Source organism: Bufo gargarizans, chromosome 9 (assembly GCF_014858855.1).
Source record: "Bufo gargarizans isolate SCDJY-AF-19 chromosome 9, ASM1485885v1, whole genome shotgun sequence".
Lineage (NCBI taxonomy): Eukaryota > Metazoa > Chordata > Amphibia > Anura > Bufonidae > Bufo > Bufo gargarizans.
The window spans coordinates 31,224,864-31,251,233 of NC_058088.1; the positions used below are offsets into that span (position 1 = coordinate 31,224,864).

At 44.3% G+C, this 26,370-nt stretch overlaps 1 protein-coding gene across 2 annotated transcripts; it reads right to left on the minus strand.

Annotated features, from left to right (window-relative positions):
- Window positions 1-26,370, minus strand: P2RY10 (P2Y receptor family member 10). 2 transcript variants are annotated; one of them, XM_044306273.1, is made up of 2 exons: window positions 26,231-26,370; window positions 1-3,001 (listed from the first exon to the last, which is right to left on the minus strand). In XM_044306273.1, the coding sequence occupies exons 1-2, from the start codon at window positions 26,250-26,252 to the stop codon at window positions 1,986-1,988; spliced, it is 1,038 nt and encodes a 345-aa protein (XP_044162208.1). In that variant the 5' UTR covers window positions 26,253-26,370; the 3' UTR covers window positions 1-1,985. The 2 variants fall into 2 exon arrangements, with proteins under 2 accessions (XP_044162208.1, XP_044162209.1); XM_044306274.1 differs by lacking the exon at window positions 26,231-26,370 and adding an exon at window positions 3,887-3,944.

A 26,370-nucleotide genomic window follows, 5' to 3' on the forward strand; every position in this document is an offset into this window, starting at 1 on the left:
TCTTATTAAATATGGGGTAAGTCAATCTAATAGTAACTGGTTCTGGAATATCATGTTATTAGTAACTACATATATGAAAATTAAAATTAGGGTCTAAGTGTGACAGTTATCCTTTAAGTTTTAACATATAGATAGGACCCCTAAAAGGAGTTTTTGGTCAGATGACCGTGGTTGGATTTTTGTTACAATCTCCTGAGGGCCCTATAGGGACAAAAATCTGATTCCATATTGTTAATTAAAACCAAATGAAAAATGATTTTTAGCGCAAAATGAGTACAATTTAATAATAATAAAAATTGCCCCCAAAGGTGTACATAGCCTTTAAATCTAAATATCATCTGAAAGAAATTTATGACAGGTGATTTTGTAGAAATTAGTTTTACAATGATTACAGAAAAACTATGTTACAGACAAAATAATTTTAGTTCTCTTAAACTCACACACAGGTAGCAATTCAAAAGATTTACTTTAGCAAAAATAGATATGCAGCACATATAATTAAAGGATGTATCTGGTTTGCAAAACCCCATCTTGAAATCCAACCAGAGCCCGGGAGCGCATCAGACGCCAGACACACAAGGGGCTGGAGGCACGGGGGAGCGTGGCAGGAGGAGGGCGTCACCCTCTCTACGTCATCACACTATGACTTCAGTGTGCAAAACCCCATCTTGGTTTGTAGATCAACCTGACACAACTAGAACCTATCTGCTGAGAGTTCCTTTGACTAGCTGGAATGTTACCTGCCATCATCTGCTGTGACTCCTGGCTATCATTAATAGAGGAAAAACAGCAACTGAGGGACCCCTATCCTGTTAATAAGCCTTCACACCACTTAACAAGGTGCTGTCTAGGGACTTTTAAAGGGTAACGAAACCTTTAGTAAAACAACAAAGGGGAAGCAGCACTGCTCACAGCACCCTGTCCCCTCAGCTTTCATTGGCTAAGCTCGGCTTTGCTCTTGCGGTGTATGGATCCCAAATACTTTCAAAAAAAGTCAGTGGCAGAGAGCTCTAATCCTAAGAAATGCTCAAATTCATTTTTATGCAGATAAGGTTTTTGGTGCACTGTGGGTGGGGCTGCTTCATTTGGTGCACCTTGTTTCCCCTGCATCATCACTTCCACTTAGAGGACTGGATTTTCCCAAAAAAGGTATGGTTATGTTGGGCTACCTTCCTAACATGGAGGTATTATTGTGGAGGTAACAGACTCCCTTTAAACAACATTTTGTCATAGGTGTGCAGCAAGCCCCTGAGGAGCTGGGGAAAAAGGTGGGAGTGGTAGTGGCCCTGATGAGATATAGTGTCATGGTGTTTTCTCTCCCTGGGTTTGGTGCAGTGAAAAGGAAGTGTGAAGAAATCAGGCAGACATAGGAGGACATCAAACGTCTTTCTTTACTGAGTGCAAAAGATAACTTGCGGTACATCCTGTAATAGTAGGTCCAAGGTGCAGTTTCTGTCACCAGATGTTGAGGTATGGTGGCTGATTAGATGACAATTGATGGCACTCAGAAGTATGACATCTGACAAAAACTCTCTCTTCTGATTTGCCTTCACTGCTGCAATAAACAGGCACCTGTGGCTCTAGGTGTCCAATATGTAATGTAGGCTTTTGCGTTTGCCTTTCCTGAACTGCAGTGATGGGTGTTTTAACTCGTTCTCCCCATCTTGCAGCAGGGTCTGTAAAGCCAGATGGCAGAAACTGATGGATGTGATCCCAGTCTCCTCACTAGCCCAGCTAGCTCTCCCTCTTAACAGGAAGTTGAACCAGCCCACTCCTATCCAGAGGGGTGGGGAATGGAGTGGTTAGCTCCAGTCCCAGTGCCACCCATACGCCATCAGCTGGTATAACAGTGTATGACATAGAAAAATTTTACAGTAGCATTACAAACCAGACCATTTGCAGATACTCTATCTAGGGTATTGCAGGTTCATATATATATATTTTTAAAATAAATAAGTTTAGATCCAACAAATCCAACTAATTGATCACCTAATGGAAGAAACGCTTTCTTTGCTCATGAGACGAAAGCGTACAACTGAGGAACTATGTTTGGCCAGTTCATTTTGGAACTCTGATGCGGTAAAATAATACAGGATAGGGTTCAAGCAGCAATTGATACTCGCTAAGCACATGGAGAAGGGGTGGAGGTCCATAATAACTTTATGCACTGGACAACTGTGGATTATATTCGAACTCACCATTACATAAAATAAAAAAATGATGTGATAAGGAGTGAAGCAGACAAAAAACACAGAAGCGCAGGTTACCACCATCCGTAAAGCCTTGTGTTTTTCCTTCAGATTGTCACACCTCACTGAGTAATTTTTTAACTGAAATCTTGTTTTTAGGGTGCAATATGTAATAATTATGAGGGGGATCAAGAAACCAGAAAACTCTGCCCCTATGAGCATGATGATAACGGTCATAGTGTTCATCTTTTTCACTCCAAGATCAGCAAAACAACTGGTACTTGTGTTGCTCAATCCAGAGCTTCTGTATATTGGAAAAGGCAGACAAGCAGCCCCCACGACTAGCCATACACCTATGCAGATCGCAACGTCATACCTCCGTTTCCATTCTTTGGCTTTGAAAGGATTTGTGGTGAAGACGTAACGTTGAAAACTTATCAGAGTAAGAAACACAATGCTTGCATACATATTGAGATACTTAAGGTAAAAGCACAGCAAGCATAGAAAGTTTCCAAAAGGCCAAGTGTGATTTACATAGTAATAAATCCGTAGGGGTAATGAGAGGACATGTGAGAGGTCGGCCATCGCCAAATTGATCATGAATATGATGGCTTTGTTCTTCTTGTTGATCAAGGCTCTTAGAAGCCAAAGAGCAATGCTATTCGCAAGTAGGCCAGGTATGAATATGATGGTGTAGGTGACTGCATATAGAGTATGCTGGAATTTCAGGGTACTGTTGCAGTATTCTAGGCTGCTGTTTGCCATCTTTTGTTTTTGTGTTGTAGAAGACCTTGTTCGGATATTCTGGATCTCTGCACAAAGACAAGAATTACAATGTGAGTATTATAAAAGTTTATGTATCATTGAGACATGAGGACTCTTTAAACCCTTAGTGACCATCAATTTGGCTTTTTACAGTGTTCACCAAGGGGCCTTAGGGTGGGCGGCTGCCTTATTACGGCAGCCCAGTCTAAGTGCTGCATGGGTCTTAGAGTGGGTGTTCGGCTCGGGTCAGGCCTTATTCCCACAGTCAGTGTTCGTCGGGGATTTCCATCAGTTATTTTGGGCCAAAACCAGGTGTGACTCTTAAGCAAAGAAAAGCTGCAGACCTTTCCCTTATACCTTATCTCTTTGGAGGCTCCAATCCTGGTTTTGGCTCCTAATCACTGACCAAAACACAGACGTGTGAATACAGCATAATCCACATGTAGATTCTGTGGCCTGACCGCACCGTGTACAAATTGCGGTCCCCAATGCACAGGATGGCTGAGCAACGGCCGTGTGCATGAGGCCTTAGTATTGTGATTAAAAGGAACAAATTATTGCTGCAAATGCCGGCTGCTACTACAATAGCTGCCATAAGAAATTGATTCAGAAAATTTAAAATTTAAAATTTAAAATTTAAAATGCACCACATTTTTTATGCCCTTTGATAAATCAGTGCCAATGCCTATCAACTGCCCTTATTAATGAGCACGGCCTAGTGCAGGGATCAGCAACTTTCGGAACTCCAGCTGCTGTGAAACTACAACTCCTACAACACTTACCCGGCTGGTCTTGTAACTCCCATAGAAGTGAAAGGAGGATTCTGGGAGTTATAGTTTCAGAACATTTGGCGTGTCAAAGGTTGCTGATCCCTGGCCTAGTGTGTTCTATCTATGGCTATTTCATGTGAATAAACCACAGCACATACTCACCTTTACGTACTTGACACTGCTGCTGTCATCATTCTGTGCTACCAACAGATCTGTGGATTTCCTCTAAAGTGAATAAATATTAAGACTCACTTTGTCATCGTTGTGATCAATGATAGATGCTGTAATTGTCAGGCTACTGAGTAAATCTAAGGGTTTGATTAGATAAAGCATTGCAAAAATTGCGAGAATTCCCCAACATATGCCTCTGTATAGGTACATTTTTATGTCTGTTAAAGTGACAGCACCCATTTAAAGTAACATCTGGACATAGCCTTTTGTAACTACAGAAACTCGTATAAAAAGCTGATGTAAAAGAGACCATAAACACCGTATGTGAATCCAGCCTAAAATGTAAAGAGTTTTCTTGGGAGTACAATATTGATGACCTATCCTAGAGATAGCTCATCAATATCTGTATCACTTCCACTGATCAGCTGCAACAATCGTATGCAACCTCCTCACAGCTTACCAAGCACTAGTGATGAGCGACATAGGCAATATTCGAATTCGGAATATTTCGTGAATTTTTGGCCGAATATTCGCCATAAATTAGCAAATTTGAGAATTCGTGATCTCCGGTCATTGTTTACTTGATTGCGAAAATCGGCAGGTGTGGTACCTCTTTCTGGGGGCGGTTACAGGCCTGTGGGAACATTAGTGAACACAGGTGCACCCTCCCCTATAAGAGGTCTCACTCTCAATGTTTTTCTGTGTCATGAAGAAGGGCTGGAATTGTTTCTAGTAGCCTAAAAGCTTAGACAAGACTGTTATTTTGTATCCTTGGATGAGTTTTTAACCGCAAGCTGAATAAACGCCTATTCCTTTTTAAGTGGAGCTGGATTTTCTCAACTTCTTTTCTTCATTGTCGCCCGCACCTGACACGGGCTGTCCGTGCTCACAACTAAAGGAAGGGCAGGTGAGAGCTGCTACACTCCTCTTTTTCTATATAACCCACAGTCAGGATTGCTTGCACTCCCTGCCTCAGCTTCATTAAGCGGTTTTCCATAAGGGTGCTTTCTGCTATGGCACATGTGTCGCTGCGTCCCTTAGAGGACGATGAAGATAGATTACAGCGAATGAATGCTATCTATGATGCACCTAACAAATCCATCCAGGAAAACATACAACTTATCATGTCGATGTCTTCACTTGAAAATCTTATGTCTAGAGAGCTCCGAACCTGGTGGGATCTTACTTCCTTGAAAAAATATACAGATAAAGGAATGATCCCTAGAGGGCTCAGACTAAAGAAAAAACCCACCACCATATATTCGGATACCTTTTTACAGGAATGGGAGAGCATCTTGTCAGAGTGTTCTCTGAAATTGATGGACTTGATCATTACTAATGAGAGTAAAGTTCTTGTGGAATACAGAGCAAATATTAAAAATACACAAGAAACCCTATGTACACAGATCGACAATCCTGAATTTATTAACCTGGATAACAAGCTAAAAGATGATCTTCTAAAAATGGAGGACGATCTTATTAAATTCAAGCAAAGGAAATTTAACCGCGATCTGCTTGACTATCAGTCTAACCAGGTGTACACATGGACAGACTCCAAACAGAATACACCTCGCTCAATCCTAAAAAATATGCGCAATAAAAAGAAAAGAAATAATCAACAAAGAGTTTCTTTCAGCTCAACAGATATGGATTCTGCCGATTCCGAACAGGATCTTCTCCTGTCATCGTCGCAAACCGCACAGAGTCAAGAGACTGCTTCACACAAAGCGGCTTCAAAAAACGGAGAGCAGGCCGAAAACATTGCAAACCGCCGATATCCAATAAGATACAAAAAGGACAGGATGAATTGGAAGTAATCAATCTATCCGCTTCCATATTGTCGGCGGATGATATTAGCATACTAAAAAGAGGCTTAACATTTTCTCCTACCTGCCATTTTGACCTATACAGGACGCTCTTGGATGTCAACAGGCTGGCTCGCGCCCTCACTCTCCGTCGGCATTTTCAGGTGGGTGGTAATGATGTTTGTGCTACGGAGGCTGGGGACGCTGATCACCCTGTTGCGTCCAATAGTGATCCTACTGTATCTGCTGCTGCGTATACCTTATATAATAGGCATATGAGTTTTCTAGAGATGATGCATGTCTGTCAGTTACAGGAATCTAACACAGTTCTGGATGATCTGGATCTGTATAACAGGTCCATGAATTTTCATACAAAGAATCGGGACTTTTACCCGATTCAGTCCAGATCTCCAGCACTGGATAGATACCAGGATTTAGTGGAACGTGATCTAGTTTTGCTGCATGATCAGATCAATCTTGACTCTGGAGGTTGTAGTAACATTTCTAAAAAAGAAAAAGAGGCACTCCGGGATCTTAAAACAAGAGCTGATGTTGTCATCAAACAATCTGATAAGGGGGGAGGGGTTGTCGTGCTGGACAGTGGTCTATATAGAACCCTGATTGAATCCATGCTTAGTGATACATCAGTGTATGTCACTCTTAGCGACAATCCCCTCCCCTCCTTTCAGAAGGAACTCAAGGTTATTCTGGATTTAGGAATCCAATCAGGCTTCCTAACTAATAAAGAATCAGAGTATATTTATACCATGTCCCCAATCATTCCAGTGTTTCATGCACTCCCAAAAACACACAAAAATGTTTTTCCACCTCCTCTTAGGCCCATTGTAGCGGGCATTGGCTCCTTTTCGGAGAGAATGTCACAATGGGTTGATTCTATACTCCAGCCACTCATTCCATTAATACCGGGTTATCTCAGGGACACCACGTCTGTTTTGCAAACAATTGATAATATGGAATGGTCCTCGAATTGTGTTTGGATCACAGCAGACGTGGTGTCCCTGTATACCAATATCCCCCATGAACTGGCTATTAAATCATTAACCTGGTTTCTACAAACTTATGGCAACATTACTGCAGGATTGCAGGAATATGTCCTGATGGTGGTGGACTTCCTCCTCAGGCGCAATTTTTTCATGTTCAATAATACATTTTATCTTCAGATATCGGGGGTGTCGATGGGGGCCAAATTCTCTCCCTCCATTGCAAACATTTTTATGGCATGGTGGGAGAGGTGTTTTCTCTTCATCGACACCCACCCTTTTTGGCACCACATCAGGTGGTATGGCCGTTACATTGATGACCTGATCCTGATTTGGACGGGCGATGTGGCGGCCATACCCTCCTTTTGTGGTTACATCAATTCGTGTGTGGAGACCATCTCCTTTAGTGTCCATCATGACACATTGGAGGTGGCTTTTTTGGATTTGCGCCTGAGGGGGGACCCCGCCACCAATCAGGTATCCACCTGCACATACAGGAAACCTATGGCAGGCAATACTACATTATATGCAACATCATGTCATCCAAAACATGTAACTGCCAATATACCCAGGGGGGAAATAATCCGTGCAAGAAGAAATTGCACGGATAAAAATAGCTTTATGGAGGAGGCTGGATATATCTCCAACAGACTGGGCAAAAGAGGCTACAGTGCCAAACACATAAAAGATGCCATAGCTCAGGTCTCCACTATAGAAAGGGGATCCCTCCTGTACTCTAAACAGCAAGATCCTTTGCAAAGGGAGGTTCCACCTCTTGATATAGACACCAACAGTAAAGACAAAAACAGAAATAAAAACTGCAATATCAAGGACAAGGACACAAGGAATAATTTGTTTGTGACCCAATATAGTACAGAGTACCAACAGATTTGTCATATTATAAAAAAACATTTTCCTGTCCTGTCTTATGATGGTCAATGGACTGACATAGTTGCAGATGGGGTTAAATGTGCAGCTAGAAGGGCACCCACAATTGCAAACTATGTCAGTCCTAGTCTATATCAAGAGGAGAAAAAGTCGCAACCTGTGTGGCTTAGGACCAAGGGGAGTTATAAGTGTGGACACCACAGATGCATTTGCTGCACACATATGATTAAATCCAAGACCTTTTCCTCAACAGTAAATAACAGAGTTTTTCCTATGAAAGCGTATCTCAACTGCAATACAACCCATGCTGTCTATTTGATCACTTGCACTAAATGTAAACTGCAATACGTGGGTTGCACTATTAATGCTATAAAATCTAGAATACGCAAACACATCTCTGATGTGCCCCATCATGGCAGTCGCAATGTGTCTGCAGCTAGTCTGCATTTTGCTGTCTGCCATGATGGGGACACATCAGACATGGTAGTACAAGGCATAGAAAAGGTTTTTCTACCTAAGCGTGGAGGAGATCATAGAAGGAAACTATTAAATAGAGAATCCTTCTGGATTTTTTCGCTGAACACACGTCAACCTGAGGGGCTCAATAAACGTCTAGATCTGATCATGCAGCAATAACTCACATACCAGGGATCTAATATGTGAACTCCTCTTTTTTCTGGAAGTATTACGGTACTCAATTCTCTGATAATGTGATCTCCATTATATTCCATCATATTCTGGCAGGGGCGTAGCGTGGGGGGGGCCAGGGGGGCCGTTGCCCCGGGCGCCAAATTGTAGGGGGCGCCAGGCAGAAGGCAGTAAAATGAGGGTGATGGAAGCCTATGGCTCCCATCCCCTCCGTTCCGCCTGGCATCAAGCTTTAAAGCGCAGTAGAGCGGCGCAGGAGTCCAGGAGATCGTGATTATATGACCGTGACCTCCTGCGCCGGGTCTCGCGAGATGACGCGATGACGCGGCGCAGGAGGCCACGGTGATGTGTTCCTGACTGCCTGCGCCGGGTCTCGCGAGATGACGCGATGACGCGGCGCAGGAGGCCACGGTGATGTGTTCCTGACTGCCTGCGCCGGGACGCCCAAGCAAAGACTGCAAGAGGTGATGAAGAGAGGTGAGTACTTTTTTTTTTTTTTTATGTAAGTACTGGGGGCCATACTGGGGGCACTATGGAGGTGGCCAGTATATTTAAAGAATGGGTACCGTTTTATATTATACAGAGGGGCCATGATACATTATACAGAAGGCCATTATATATTATAGTTATACAGAGGGGGCCATAATAAATAATAATTATACAAAGGAGCCATTATATATTATACAGAGGGGCCATTATAATAATACAGAGGGGCCATTATATATTATAATAATACAGAGGGGCCATTATATATTATAGTTATACAGAGGGGGCCATAATAAATAATAATTATACAAAGGAGCCATTATATATTATACAGAGGGGCCATTATATATTATAATAATACAGAGGGGCCATTATATATTATACAGAGGGGCCATTATAATAATACAGAGGGGCCATTATATATTATAATAATACAGAGGGGCCATTATATATTATACAGAGGGGCCATTATAATAATACAGAGGGGCCATTATATATTATAATAATACAGAGGGGCCATTATATATTAGAATTATACAAGGGGGCCATAATATATAATAATTATACAGAGGGCCCATTATTAATAGCCTCTCTGTATAACTATAATATATAATGGCCCCTCTGTAATATTAGGATATATAATGGCCCCTCTGTATTATTATAATATATAATGGCCCCTCTGTATAATATATAATGGCTCCTTTGTATAATTATTATTTATTATGGCCCCTTCTGTATAACTATAATATATAATGGCCTCTCTGTATATTATATATAGTGACCCCTCTGTAATATTAGGATATATAATGGCCCCCTCTGTATTAATATTATATATATATAATGCCCCTCTGTATAATTATTATATATAATGACCCCTCTGTAATATTAGGATATATAATGGACCCTCTGGATAATTATTATATATAATGGCCCCCTCTGTATTATTAGGATATATAATGGCCCATTATATATCCTAATATTACAGAGGGGTCATTATACAGAGTGGGGCATTATATATAATAATAATAACTAATATTAATAAAACTCTGCAGAGATGTGACGTGGCTGAAAGAAGGTGTCATGGCGGTCTTATCTCTGAATGAAGATGCTGAGGAAAGTCTACATCACAGGAGACGTCACTGGATGGATGAGGTATGTGGTGCTGTATTATACTGTATATTTTGTAGTGATGTATGTAATGTCCAAACACATATTTGTTATACGGTAGGGTTGGGGGGGGGGGTGGATTGAGAATTTGGCGCATCCCTGCTGCATCCTGGCCCCAGACTTCAGGTCACACTGTGCGTGTTCTGAATTCTGGGGCCTTATACCTATCTACTACATCATCTGTACTTAGAGCGTTGTCACCATGTTATCTGTGGTGTTACATAGGACTGCTACATTAGCTGTAAAAGGGGCGTGTCCACAGGTTGGGAGGGGGGGGGGGCGCAATACATGGCTCGCCCCGGGTGCTGGCAACCCACGCTACGCCACTGTATTCTGGCATAATACTGTTACATATTCAGTTTATATTTCATGTATCCATTATATATGTACATCTTTGTATGACATAGTTTGTGCATAGCTATTGGCCACATATATTTTCTCTATGCATACATATGGTTATATATTTACATTTTTTTCTTTAAATTGATTTTCATATGAAGAGTTAACTTGAAGGTGTGGTACCTCTTTCTGGGGGCGGTTACAGGCCTGTGGGAACATTAGTGAACACAGGTGCACCCTCCCCTATAAGAGGTCTCACTCTCAATGTTTTTCTGTGTCATGAAGAAGGGCTGGAATTGTTTCTAGTAGCCCGAAAAGCTTAGACAAGACTGTTATTTTGTATCCTTGGATGAGTTTTTAACCGCAAGCTGAATAAACGCCTATTCCTTTTTAAGTGGAGCTGGATTTTCTCAACTTCCGAAAATCGTCAATGTAATATATTCGCGATAAAATATTCTACGCTATTTGCGAATACGAATATATAGCACTATATTCAAAAAATTAGAGAATTCTCAAAGTGGCGATATTCGCAATTAAATTAGCAAATTTGAGAATTCGTGATCTCCAGTCATTGTTTACTTGATTGCGAAAATCGGCAATGTAATATATTCGCGATAAAATATTCTACGCTATTTGCGAATACGATTATATAGCACTATATTCTAAAAATTTGCAAATTCTCAAAGTGGCGATATTCGCAATTAAATTAGCAAATTTGAGAATTCGTGATCTCCAGTCATTGTTTACTTGATTGCAAAAATCGGCAATGTAATATATTCGCGATAAAATATTCTACGCTATTTGCGAATACAAATAAATAGCACTATATTCTAAAAATTTGCGAATTCTCAAAGTGGCGATATTCGCAATTAAAATTTGCGATTCAAATATTTGCGCTCAACACTATCAAGCACATCACTGTACATTGTATAGTGGCTGTGTTTGGGACTGAGCTGAGCCTATGGCCACGTAACTTGTAAATATAATGTCACTGGCCTAGGAAGAGGCAGCACCCCTCTCCCAAGTGCTGTGGACTCTTCTAAAAGCTAATTGGCAGGGGGTCTGACGTCTAACCTCCACGATTACCTATCCTGATGACCTATCCCCTTCCTGGCCCCAGGTTTCAACACAAAGGAAATGGCTTAAACTGCCCACTCAGCCAGCTAGCTGAGATGGATAACTACTGTAGCCAGTGATTGGCTGAGTGGACAGTCCAAGCCATTTCCTGTCAAACAGGAAGTGAAGAGCAGCAGAGATGAGAGCAGCATACGAAAGGAATTAGTAACAATAATAATGATTTCTTTTAAAACCATTCCAACCCTTTTTTAAATTAAATTATATCCCTGGAATACCCCTTTAGGAAACAGCAGTAACAGGAAACTTGCACACAAATAGTTTGCTGTATGGGTGCACAGCAGGGCTGTAGAGGCAAACTGCAAAATATGGATTTGGCAGGCCTAAATAAATAGACATGGATTTTAGGTGACATGTTGCATGTAGGGATGAGCGAACTCGAACTGTATAGTTCGGGTTCGTACCGAATTTTGGGGTGTCCGTGACACGGACCCGAACCCGGACATTTTCGTAAAAGTCCGGGTTCGGGTTCGGTGTTCGTCGCTTTCTTGGCGCTTTTGTGACGCTTTCTTGGCGCTTTTTGAAAGGCTGCAAAGCAGCCAATCAACAAGCGTCATACTACTTGCCCCAAGAGGCCATCACAGCCATGCCTACTATTGGCATGGCTGTGATTGGCCAGAGCACCATGTGACCCAGCCTCTATTTAAGCTGGAGTCACATAGCGCCGCCCGTCACTCTGCTCTGATTAGCGTAGGGAGAGGTTGCGGCTGCGACAGTAGGGCGAGATTAGGCAGATTAACTCCTCCAAAGGACTTGATTAACTGATCGATCTGCAGCTGTGGATCATTGAGCTGCTGATCCTCAATTGCTCACTGTTTTTAGGCTGCCCAGACCGTTTGTCAGTCACATTTTTCTGGGGTGATCGGCGGCCATTTTGTGTCTTGTGGTGCGCCAGCACAAGCTGCGACCAAGTGCATTTAACCCTCAATGGTGTGGTTGTTTTTTGGCTAAAGCCTACATCAGGGTGAAGCTGTCACACCAAGTGCATTTAACCAGCAATAGTCTGTTCATTTTTTGGCCATATACAAAATCAGGGGCAAGCTGCGCCTGTCACCAAGTGCATTTAACCCTCAATGGTGTGGTTGTTTTTTGGCTAAAGCCTACATCAGGGTGAAGCTGTCACACCAAGTGCATTTAACCAGCAATAGTCTGTTCATTTTTTGGCCATATACAAAATCAGGGGCAAGCTGCGCCTGTCACCAAGTGCATTTAACCCTCAATGGTGTGGTTGTTTTTTGGCTAAAGCCTACATCAGGGTGAAGCTGTCACACCAAGTGCATTTAACCAGCAATAGTCTGTTCATTTTTTGGCCATATACAAAATCAGGGGCAAGCTGCGCCTGTCACCAAGTGCATTTAACCCTCAATGGTGTGGTTGTTTTTTGGCTAAAGCCTACATCAGGGTGAAGCTGTCACACCAAGTGCATTTAACCAGCAATAGTCTGTTCATTTTTTGGCCATATACAAAATCAGGGGCAAGCTGCGCCTGTCACCAAGTGCATTTAACCCTCAATGGTGTGGTTGTTTTCTGGCTAAAGCCTACATCAGGGTGAAGCTGTCACACCAAGTGCATTTAACCAGCAATAGTCTGTTTATTTTTTGGCCATATACTACATCAGGGGCAAGCTGCGCCCGTCACCAAGTGCATTTAACCCTCAGTAGTGTGGTTGGTCAAGCTGTGACACCAAGTGCATTTAACCAGCAATAGTCTGTTCATTTTTTGGCCATATACTACATCAGGGGCAAGCTGCGCCCGTCACCAAGTGCATTTAACCAGCAATAGTGTGGTTATTTTTTGGCCATATCCCAGTCTAATTCTGTCACTAAATCCATACCGGTCACCCAGCGCCTAAATACTAGGCCTCAAATTTATATCCCGCTAAATCTCTCGTTACCGCTGTCCTGTTGTAGCTGGGAAAGTTATTTAGTGTCCGTCAAAGCACATTTTTTGTTCTGGGTTGAAGTACAATTCCCAATTTAGCAATTTCATAATTTAGTGGTTTCTGCTATATCAGAGCTATTTGAAATCTATCCCTAAAAGGGTATATAATATTCAAGGTGCACATTGGGTCATTCAGAATAACTTCACACACACCCGCTACTGTGTATTTTCAAGTCTAATTCTGTCACTAAACCCATACCTGTCACCCAGCGCCTAAATACTAGGCCTCAAATTTATATCCTGCTAAATCTCTCGTTACCGCTGTCCTGTTGTAGCTGGGAAAGTTATTTAGTGTCCGTCAAAGCACATTTTTTCTTCTGGGTTGAAATACAATTCCCAATTTAGCAATTTCATAATTTAGTGGTTTCTGCTATATCAGAGCTATTTGAAATCTATCCCTAAAAGGGTAGATCATATTGAAGGTGCACATAGGGTCATTCAGAATAACTTCACACACACCCGCTACTGTGTATTTCCAAGTCTAATTCTGTCACTAAACCCATACCTGTCATCCAGCGCCTAAATACTAGGCCTCAAATTTATATCCTGCTAAATCTCTCGTTACCGCTGTACTGTTGTTGCTTGGAAAGATATTTAGTGTCCGTCAAAGCACATTTTTTGTTCTGGGTTGAAGTACAATTCCCAATTTAGCAATTTCATAATTTAGTGGTTTCTGCTATATCAGAGCTATTTGAAATCTATCCCTAAAAGGGTATATAATATTCAAGGTGCACATTGGGTCATTCAGAATAACTTCACACACACCCGCTACTGTGTATTTTCAAGTCTAATTCTGTCACTAAACCCATACCTGTCACCCAGCGCCTAAATACTAGGCCTCAAATTTATATCCTGCTAAATCTCTCGTTACCGCTGTCCTGTTGTAGCTGGGAAAGTTATTTAGTGTCCGTCAAAGCACATTTTTTCTTCTGGGTTGAAATACAATTCCCAATTTAGCAATTTCATAATTTAGTGGTTTCTGCTATATCAGAGCTATTTGAAATCTATCCCTAAAAGGGTAGATCATATTGAAGGTGCACATAGGGTCATTCAGAATAACTTCACACACACCCGCTACTGTGTATTTCCAAGTCTAATTCTGTCACTAAACCCATACCTGTCACCCAGCGCCTAAATACTAGGCCTCAAATTTATATCCCGCTAAATCTCTCGTTACCGCTGTCCTGTTGTAGCTGGGAAAGTTATTTAGTGTCCGTCAAAGCACATTTTTTGTTCTGGGTTGAAGTACAATTCCCAATTTAGCAATTTCATAATTTAGTGGTTTCTGCTATATCAGAGCTATTTGAAATCTATCCCTAAAAGGGTATATAATATTCAAGGTGCACATTGGGTCATTCAGAATAACTTCACACACACCCGCTACTGTGTATTTCCAAGTCTAATTCTGTCACTAAACCCATACCTGTCACCCAGCGCCTAAATACTAGGCCTCAAATTTATATCCTGCTAAATCTCTCGTTACCGCTGTACTGTTGTTGCTGGGCAAGATATTTAGTGTCCGTCAAAGCACATTTTTTGTTCTGGGTTGAAATACAATTCCCAATTTAGCAATTTCATAATTTAGTGGTTCCTGCTATATCAGAGCTATTTGAAATCTATCCCAAAAAGGGTATATAATATTCAAGGTGCACATAGGGTCATTCGGAATAACTTCACACACACGCTTCTGTGCATTTCCAAGTCTAATTCTGTCACTAAATCCATACCGGTCACCCAGCGCCTAAATACTAGGCCTCAAATTTATATCCCGCTGAATTTGAATACAATACATTGGGCCAAATAATATATTTGTTGTTGTGGTGAACCATAACAATGAGAAAAACATCTAGTAAGGGACGCGGACGTGGACATGGTCGTGGTGGTGTTAGTGGACCCTCTGGTGCTGGGAGAGGACGTGGCCGTTCTGCCACATCCACACGTCCTAGTGTACCAACTACCTCAGGTCCCAGTAGCCGCCAGAATTTACAGCGATATATGGTGGGGCCCAATGCCGTTCTAAGGATGGTAAGGCCTGAGCAGGTACAGGCATTAGTCAATTGGGTGGCCGACAGTGGATCCAGCACGTTCACATTATCTCCCACCCAGTCTTCTGCAGAAAGCGCACAGATGGCGCCTGAAAACCAACCCCATCAGTCTGTCACATCACCCCCATGCATACCAGGGAAACTGTCTCAGCCTCAAGTTATGCAGCAGTCTCTTATGCTGTTTGAAGACTCCGCTGGCAGGGTTTCCCAAGGGCATCCACCTAGCCCTTCCCCAGCGGTGAAAGACATAGAATGCACTGACGCACAACCACTTATGTTTCCTGATGATGAGGACATGGGAATACCACCTCAGCATGTCTCTGATGATGACGAAACACAGGTGCCAACTGCTGCGTCTTTCTGCAGTGTGCAGACTGAACAGGAGGTCAGGGATCAAGACTGGGTGGAAGACGATGCAGGGGACGATGAGGTCCTAGACCCCACATGGAATGAAGGTCGTGCCACTGACTTTCACAGTTCGGAGGAAGAGGCAGTGGTGAGACCGAGCCAACAGCGTAGCAAAAGAGGGAGCAGTGGGCAAAAGCAGAACACCCGCCGCCAAGAGACTCCGCCTGCTACTGACCGCCGCCATCTGGGACCGAGCACCCCAAAGGCAGCTTCAAGGAGTTCCCTGGCATGGCACTTCTTCAAACAATGTGCTGACGACAAGACCCGAGTGGTTTGCACGCTGTGCCATCAGAGCCTGAAGCGAGGCATTAACGTTCTGAACCTGAGCACAACCTGCATGACCAGGCACCTGCATGCAAAGCATGAACTGCAGTGGAGTAAACACCTTAAAACCAAGGAAGTCACTCAGGCTCCCCCTGCTACCTCTTCTGCTGCTGCCGCCTCGGCCTATTCTGCTGCTGCCGCCTCGGCCTCTTCCTCCGCCTCTGGAGGAACGTTGGCACCTGCCGCCCAGCAAACAGGGGATGTACCACCAACACCACCACCACCACCTCCGTCACCAAGCGTCTCAACCATGTCACACGCCAGCGTTCAGCTCTCCATCTCACAAACATTTGATAGAAAGCGTAAATTCCCACCTAGCCACCCTCGATCCCTGGCCCTGAATGCCAGCATTTCTAAACTACTGGCCTATGAAATGCTGTCATTTAGGCTGGTGGACACAGACAGCTTCAAACAGCTCATGTCGCTTGCTGTCCCACAGTATGTTGTTCCCAGCCGGCACTACTTCTCCAAGAGAGCCGTGCCTTCCCTGCACAACCAAGTATCCGATAAAATCAAGTGTGCACTGCGCAACGCCATCTGTAGCAAGGTCCACCTAACCACAGATACGTGGACCAGTAAGCACGGCCAGGGACGCTATATCTCCCTAACTGCACACTGGGTAAATGTAGTGGCAGCTGGGCCCCAGGCGGAGAGCTGTTTGGCGCACGTCCTTCCGCCGCCAAGGATCGCAGGGCAACATTCTTTGCCTCCTGTTGCCACCTCCTCCTTCTCGGCTTCCTCCTCCTCTTCTTCCACCTGCTCATCCAGTCAGCCACACACCTTCACCACCAACTTCAGCACAGCCCGGGGTAAACGTCAGCAGGCCATTCTGAAACTCATATGTTTGGGGGACAGGCCCCACACCGCACAGGAGTTGTGGCGGGGTATTGAACAACAGACCGACGAGTGGTTGCTGCCGGTGAGCCTCAAGCCCGGCCTGGTGGTGTGTGATAATGGGCGAAATCTCGTTGCAGCTCTGGGACTAGCCAATTTGACGCACATCCCTTGCTTGGCGCATGTGCTGAATTTGGTGGTGCAGAAGTTCATTCACAACTACCCCGACATGTCAGAGCTGCTGCATAAAGTGCGGGCCGTCTGTTCGCGCTTCCGGCGTTCACATCCTGCCGCTGCTCGCCTGTCTGCGCTACAGCGTAACTTCGGCCTTCCCGCTCACCGCCTCATATGCGACGTGCCCACCAGGTGGAACTCCACCTTGCACATGCTGGACAGACTGTGCGAGCAGCAGCAGGCCATAGTGGAGTTTCAGCTGCAGCACGCACGGGTCAGTCGCACTACAGAACAGCACCACTTCACCACCAATGACTGGGCCTCCATGCGAGACCTGTGTGCCCTGTTGCGCTGTTTCGAGTACTCCACCAACATGGCCAGTGGCGATGACACCGTTATCAGCGTTACAATACCACTTCTATGTCTCCTTGAGAAAACACTTAGGGCGATGATGGAAGAGGAGGTGGCCCAGGAGGAGGAGGAGGAGGAGGAGGAAGAGGGGTCATTTTTAGCACTTTCAGGCCAGTCTCTTCGAAGTGACTCAGAGGGAGGTTTTTGGCAACAGCAGAGGCCAGGTACAAATGTGGCCAGCCAGGGCCCACTACTGGAGGACGAGGAGGACGAGGATGAGGAGGAGGTGGAGGAGGATGAGGATGAAGCATGGTCACAGCGGGGTGGCACCCAACGCAGCTCGGGTCCATCACTGGTGCGTGGCTGGGGGGAAAGGCAGGACGATGACGATACGCCTCCCACAGAGGACAGCTTGTCCTTACCCCTGGGCAGCCTGGCACACATGAGCGACTACATGCTGCAGTGCCTGCGCAACGACAGCAGAGTTGCCCACATTTTAACCTGTGCGGACTACTGGGTTGCCACCCTGCTGGATCCACGCTACAAAGACAATGTGCCCACCTTACTTCCTGCACTGGAGCGTGATAGGAAGATGCGCGAGTACAAGCGCACGTTGGTAGACGCGCTACTGAGAGCATTCCCAAATGTCACAGGGGAACAAGTGGAAGCCCAAGGCCAAGGCAGAGGAGGAGCAAGAGGTCGCCAAGGCAGCTGTGTCACGGCCAGCTCCTCTGAGGGCAGGGTTAGCATGGCAGAGATGTGGAAAACTTTTGTCAACACGCCACAGCTAACTGCACCACCACCTGATACGCAACGTGTTAGCAGGAGGCAACATTTCACTAACATGGTGGAACAGTACGTGTGCACACCCCTCCACGTACTGACTGATGGTTCGGCCCCATTCAACTTCTGGGTCTCTAAATTGTCCACGTGGCCAGAGCTAGCCTTTTATGCCTTGGAGGTGCTGGCCTGCCCGGCAGCCAGCGTTTTGTCTGAACGTGTATTCAGCACGGCAGGGGGCGTCATTACAGACAAACGCAGCCGCCTGTCTACAGCCAATGTGGACAAGCTGACGTTCATAAAAATGAACCAGGCATGGATCCCACAGGACCTGTCCGTCCCTTGTCCAGATTAGACATTAACTACCTCCCCATAACCATATATTATTGGACTCCAGGGCACTTCCTCATTCAATCCTATTTTTATTTTCATTTTACCATTATATTGCGATGCTACCCAAAGTTGAATGAACCTCTCCTCTGCCTGTGTGCTAGGCCTAAATATATGCCAATGGACTGTTGCAGTGGTGGCTGACATGAAGCCTGATTCTCTGCTATGACATGCAGACTAATTCTCTGCTGACATGAAGCCAGATTGTCTGTTACGGGACCTCCCTCCTCTGCCTGGGTGCTGGGCCTAAATTTATGACAATGGACTGTTGCAGTGGTGGCTGACGTGAAGCCTGATTCTCTGCTATGACATGCAGACTGATTCTCTGCTGACATGAAGCCAGATCCTCTGTTACGGGACCTCTCTCCTCTGCCTGTGTGTGTGCTGGGCCTAAATATATGCCAATGGACTGTTGCAGTGGTGGCTGACGTGAAGCCTCATTCTCTGCTATGACATGCAGACTAATTCTCTGCTGACATGAAGACAGATTCTCTGTTACGGGACCTCCCTCCTCTGCCTGGGTGCTGGGCCTAAATATATGCCAATGGACTGTTGCAGTGGTGGGTGACGTGAAGCCTCATTCTCTGCTATGACATGCAGACTGATTCTCTGCTGTCATGAAGCCAGATTGTCTGTTACGGGACCTCTCTGCTCTGCCTGTGTGCTAGGCCTAAATATATGCCAATGGACTGTTGCAGTGGTGGGTGACGTGAAGCCTCATTCTCTGCTATGACATGCAGACTGATTCTCTGCTGTCATGAAGCCAGATTGTCTGTTACGGGACCTCTCTGCTCTGCCTGTGTGCTAGGCCTAAATATATGCCAATGGACTGTTGCAGTGGTGGGTGACGTGAAGCCTCATTCTCTGCTATGACATGCAGACTGATTCTCTGCTGACATGAAGCCAGATTGTCTGTTACGGGACCTCTCTCCTCTGCCTGTGTGCTAGGCCTAAATATATGCCAATGGACTGTTGCAGTGGTGGCTGACGTGAAGCCTCATTCTCTGCTATGACATGCAGACTAATTCTCTGCTGACATGAAGCCAGATTGTCTGTTACGGGACCTCTCTCCTCTGCCTGGGTGCTGGGCCTAAATTTATGACAATGGACTGTTGCAGTGGTGGCTGACGTGAAGCCTCATTCTCTGCTATGACATGCAGACTGATTCTCTGCTGACATGAAGCCAGATTCTCTGTTACGGGACCTCTCTCCTCTGCCTGTGTGTGTGCTGGGCCTAAATATATGCCAATGGACTGTTGCAGTGGTGGCTGACGTGAAGCCTCATTCTCTGCTATGACATGCAGACTAATTCTCTGCTGACATGAAGACAGATTCTCTGTTACGGGACCTCCCTCCTCTGCCTGGGTGCTGGGCCTAAATATATGCCAATGAACTGTTGCAGTGGTGGCTGACGTGAAGCCTCATTCTCTGCTATGACATGCAGACTAATTCTCTGCTGACATGAAGACAGATTCTCTGTTACGGGACCTCTCTCCTCTGCCTGGGTGCCGGGGCCTAAATATCTGAGAATGGACTGTTCCAGTGGTGGGTGACGGGAAGCCAGATTCTCTGCTATGGAACCTCTCTCCAATTGATTTTGGTTAATTTTTATTTATTTAATTTTTAATTTAATTCATTTCCCTATCCACATTTGTTTGCAGGGGATTTACCTACATGTTGCTGCCTTTTGCAGCCCTCTAGCTCTTTCCTGGGCTGTTTTACAGCCTTTTTAGTGCCGAAAAGTTCGGGTCCCCATTGACTTCAATGGGGTTCGGGTTCGGGACGAAGTTCGGATCGGGTTCGGATCCCGAACCCGAACATTTCCGGGATGTTCGGCCGAACTTCTCGAACCCGAACATCCAGGTGTTCGCTCAACTCTAGTCGCATGTTAAAAAATTCCTGAGGTTCCCGGAAATTTAAAACCCCAAGAAGTGACCCCATTTTGGAACGAGCCCCCCCATATGAACATTTTAAGTGGTGGAAAGGGTACTTTTTTTTTTAGCAAACAGGTGTCTCGCAGAAGGCAGAAACACTTGTTAAAGGATTTCAAAGCACACATTTGTGAAAATGAAAAATTACTAGCAGACTCCAATTTTTCACTTTCACAAGGGGTTAAAGGAGAAAATGCACCCCAGTATGTGTTCCCCATTTTCTCGCCATTAAGGAAAAACCTCATATGTGCTTGTAGCCTGCTGTATGGGCGCACAGCAGGGCTGTAGAGGGAAACTGCAAAATATGGATTTGGCAGGCCTGAATAAATAGACATGGATTTTAGGTGACATGTTAAAAAATTCCTGAGGTCACCGGAAATTAAAAACCCAATAAGTGACCCCAGTTTGGAAAGTGAAGATGAGGAAAGTCACAGCACTCCAAAAGCTTGTTCAGTGTTCTTTAATTCACCAAAAATTCAGCAGCAACGTTTCGACAACAGTCTTTATCAAGCTACATGATGATGTAGCTTGATAAAGACTGTTGTCGAAACGTTGCTGCTGAATTTTTGGTGAATTAAAGAACACTGAACAAGCTTTTGGAGTGCTGTGACTTTCCTCATCTTCACTGGTAATCTTGGGGTCTCTGAGGCCGAGACCTGCCGTCACGAGCACCGCCGCAAAGCCTCTTGAACTATTCAAGTAAGTGGTGCTGTCCTACCATCCATTTTTGTTTTTCCCAGTTTGGAAAGAGCACCCCCGTACGAACATTTTAAGTGGTGGAAAGGGCAACTTTGACCAAACAGGTGTATTCCAGAAATTAATATGTAATGGTTGGTGAAAAGTGGATATGTAAGCTCTGTGGACAAAATCAGTTATAAGGTGTTAAAATTACAGGGTACATCAAGGATGAAATTATTCCATGGATGAGTGATAGATTCTAAAACAATCCTTGTTGCACAGGCCAGGTTTTTCAGGGCAGGTTTCGCAATGGTGAATGGTGTCTTTCCTTATCCCCCTTTTGGAACACACCCTGCATCTTTTTTGGGCCCTTCCCTTTCTCGCTGTTTGGGGGACTTCACCAGGGAAATGTTGCCCTGGTACAAATCGGGCAGGGTAACTTACAGAAGTACTGGGACCCTCCATTCCTTGGTTTGAAAAAATTAGGGCTTTTATCACCACCTCTTAAAATTGTAGGAATGTTTTTGGATGGCCTTTAGATCTAAATCACGAACGCATTGTACAGCGCCATCTGTACAATGTGTACGGCCAGCTTTTTGTACCACTTTTGTTTTTCGTGTGGCATTGTATGGGCTTCAGAACTTGATCTGAAAGATCAAACCTCCCCCATGTGTTTATTGTAGTCCAGGATGCAGTCTGGCTTGAGGACAGTGGTTGTGGTACCTCGTACAGCTTAAGAGGAGCTGGTGCTACTGTGAATGGTGGTCAGTAAAAGGACATCCCTCTTGTCCTTGTACTTAACTGCCAACGTGTTCTGATTGAGGAGAGCATGGCTTTCTCCTTTTCTTAGTGGTTGCCCTACCAGGGATCTAGGGAGGCCTCTCTGATTTTTGCGTACTAGGCCGCACACCACAGTACCTCTGGAATCTAGGGACTGGAAAAGTGGTAGACTGGTGTAGTAATTATCATCCACATAGAGATGGTAACCCTTATCCAGCAGTGGGTGCGGTAAGTCCCACACAATCTTCCCACTAACTCCTAGGACAGGGGGGCATTCTGGGGGTTCAATCTGGATGTCCCTCCCTTCGTAAACCCGGAACTTGTGAGTGTACCCAGAGCTACTCTCACAGACATTATACATTTTTATGCCATACTTTGCCCGCTTGCTGGGCACATACTGGCGGAATATTACCCTCCCTTTGAAAAGTAATAGGGATTCATCTACGCAGACATTTTGTTCTGGAGTGTACACTTCTGAGAACTTTACGTTGAAGTGGTCAAGAATGGGCCTAATTTTGAACAGACGGTCAAATGCGGGGTAATTCTGGGGTGGGCACTGTGCATTATCGTTGTAATGCAAAAAAATTCTGTATTGCTTGGAATCGATTACGGGCCATGGCATTACTGTAAATTGGAGTGTGGTACAAGACATCCGCACTCCAGTACTGATTAATCTTAGTTTTTGTTACTAAGCCCATATGCAAGAGCCCCCAAAAGGTCATCATCTTTGCTGCATTTACTGGGGTCCAACCTTGGGGTTTAGCGTATGGTGTTGTGGGGTTCTGGGAAATAAATTGCTGGGCATATAAATTTCTTTGGGTTACCATCAAATTTATTAAATCTTTTTTTTAAAAATTCAATTTCTGGGAAGCCCGAACAATCTATCTGAATTCCTGAGCTGCCCACAAACTCAGGAATTTGGGGCTGATAATCCTCAGTGGGTGGGGTCAATATGGGGTCACTCTGGGGGCTGTCTCTACTGCTTCCCTGGTGCGCCTTCTAGAGGGTCCCTCATCACCGGATGATAATGATGAGGGGGTAGAGGAATAGAGAAAAGTGGCATCGTCTTCTCCCTCACTGGCCGACTCAGTATCAGAGGCAAGCATGACGTACTGTATGTCTCTTCAGCTGAGTATAGTCGTTGGGATGGATGGGCCATTTTTATTTTATTGGGGTGTAACGTGTGAAATATGTAAAACTTTATTTAGTGTGGGGTGTGTATGAGGTGCTTTCACACGTGAAGGGGCTTGTAACAAATTGGAAATTAAATTTAGGAGAAAAAAGGGAGAAGGAGAAAAGGAGAAAAAAAATTAGCAAAAAAAAAGTTTCTTGTGCACAAAAAAAAAGTATCTCCTGCACCAAAAAAAAAAAAAAGCGGTGAAAAATGAGCAGACGCGATCAGTAATGGACACTACTGATCGGTGCTCAGTGGTTTCAAAATGCACGCACGCAGATGGTGCTTTCGTGCAAAATGCTAAACTGATGCTAAACTAACACTAACAGAAATTGATTTATTTATATATAAAACTAACTACCTACCACTAACTGCAGGTCTTTTTTCACACAAAAAATGTAAAAAAACAAAAAACAAAAATGTGCTGATATAAATGAGCACTCTAGTTATCGGTGCTCTGCAGCACGCACGCACACAGATCGTGCGTGCAAGCACTGTAGTATAAAAAGTCACTGCAGTGCTTGGTGCTTCAAAATGCACGCACGCAGATGGTGCGTTCATGCAAAATGCTAAACTAACACTAACAGAAATTGATTTATATATATATAAAACTAACTACCTACCACTAACTGCAGGTCTTTTTTCACAGAAAAAAAAAAAAAAAAAAAAAATGTGCTGATATAAATAAGCACACTAGTTATCGGTGCTCTGCAGCACGCACGCACACAGATCTTACGTGCGTGCAAGCACTAGTTATCCTAGTTATCCTCCTGAAACAGGCCACTGCCATTAGAGAATAATGTTACCAGTAAAACGTGTATGGTTTATGCAGTAGCACATCTGTAGACCAGATGGCTAGTCTTCAGTACCCATGTGCATCTATGTTCATTGGAAGCCTATGTTGCTGGTTCAATGGTTGTGCTTCTTTAGACCACTTTTGGTCGGTACCACTCTGCACAAGAAAAATTGCACAAGACGCTCCACTTTCGAGATGCTCCAACACAGTTGCCTGGGCATCACACTTTGGTCCTTGTCAAAGTCACTCAGATCATTATCCATTTTCCTGCTTCCAAAAGATCAACTCCAAGAACTGTCTGTTCACTTGATGCTTAATATATCTCACCCTGGGACAGGTGTCATTCTAATTAGATGATAGATGTTATTCTTGTCATCTGACAATGATCTTAAGGTTATTGCTGATCAGTCTATAGCCATACATACACGGGGATCCACAGGATCTACATGCAGATCCCAGCTAATTGATTCCCAATACTTAGGGCTGTTTCACACAAGCAAGTCCATTGCGGGAATCACGCTCCATGTGTGAGTGTGATCCTCCGCTCTGGACTTGCAGGAGCGCACAGCATTATCATGATTTATAATGCTATGTGCCTCTGCATGGCCTTTTTTCCACAGAATTATAGTGACAAAAAGCTGTCAGTATGATTCTGTAGGAATAAGGTCAAGCAGCGGCACACAGCATTATAAATCATGATAATGCCGTGCGCTCCTGCAAGTCCAGAGCGGAGGATCACACTCACACACAGAGTGTGATTCCCGCAATGGACTCGCTCGTGTGAAACAGCCCTTATACTTGCTGGATTACGCTTGTACATACTTCAAAACATCATGTACATGTGCACCCCAGAACGTATAGGTGCATCCTGACCACTAATAGTAAGATGCATGTGCCAGGCCACATAATGTATGAGCAGCCTAGATGACCTAAAGAATTATTAGGAGCACCTGTTCTATTTCTCATTAATGCGATTATCTAGTCAACCAATCACATGGCAGTTGCTTCAATGCATGTAGGGTTGTGGTCCTGGTCAGGACAATCTCCTGAACTCCAAACTGAATGTCAGAATGGGAAAGAAAGGTGATTTAAGCAATTTTGAGCGTGGCATGGTTGTTGGTGCCAGACGGGCCGGTCTGAGTATTTCACAATCTGCTCAGTTACTGGGATTTTCACGCACAACCATTATTAGGGTTTACAAAGAATGGTGTGAAAAGGGAAAAACATCCAGTATGCGGCAGTCCTGTGGGCGAAAATGCCTTGTTGATGCTAGAGGTCAGAGGAGAATGGGCCGACTGATTCAAGCTGATAGAAGAGCAACGTTGACTGAAATAACCACTCGTTACAACCGAGGTATGCAGCAAAGCATTTGTGAAGCCACAACACGCACAACCTTGAGGCGGATGGGCTACAACAGCAGAAGACCCCACGGGGTACCACTCATCTCCACTACAAATAGGAAAAAGAAGCCACAATTTGCACGAGCTCACCAAAATTGGACTGTTGACTGGAAAAATGTTGCCTGGTCTGATGAGTCTCGATTTCTGTTGAGACATTCAAATGGTAGAGTCCGAATTTGGCGTAAACAGAATGAGAACATGTATCCATCATGCCTTGTTACCACTGTGCAGGCTGGTGGTGGTGGTGTAATGGTGTGGGGGATGTTTTCTGGGCACACTTTAGGCCCCTTAGTGCCAATTGGCCATCGTTTAAATGCCACGGGCTACCTGAGCATTGTTTCTGACCATGTCCATCCCTTCATGACCACCATGTACCCATCCTCTGATGGCTACTTCCAGCAGGATAATGCACCATGTCACAAAGCTCGAATCATTTCAAATTGGTTTCTTGAACATGACAATGAGTTCACTGTACTAAAATGGCCCCCACAGTCGCCAGATCTCAACCCAATAGAGCATCTTTGGGATGTGGTGGAACAGGAGCTTCGTGCCCTGGATGTGCATCCCTCAAATCTCCATCAACTGGAAGATGCTATCCTATCAATATGGGCCAACATTTCTAAAGAATGCTATCAGCACCTTGTTGAATCAATGCCATGTAGAATTAAGGCAGTTCTGAAGGCAAAAGGGGGTCCAACACCGTATTAGTATGGTGTTCCTAATAATTCTTTAGGTGAGTGTATTCCTAGTCCTACCTAATCAAATATATGCATACTATGCATTTCTTAAGTACAATAAGCTGTTCTAAGCACATGAACTAATATTATAAAGATACAATATTGTACCCAGAATAAAGCTTACCTTTTTGGTGAGTGACTCTCATCAGGTTGTGCTATGAAGTTGAGATAATCTGCAATAAGGCACAGGGTGAAGAGGAAATACAGAAGTGAATGTACTGTAAACCACATCTTGTTTTCTTCACTTGGTGGTTGACGTCTCAC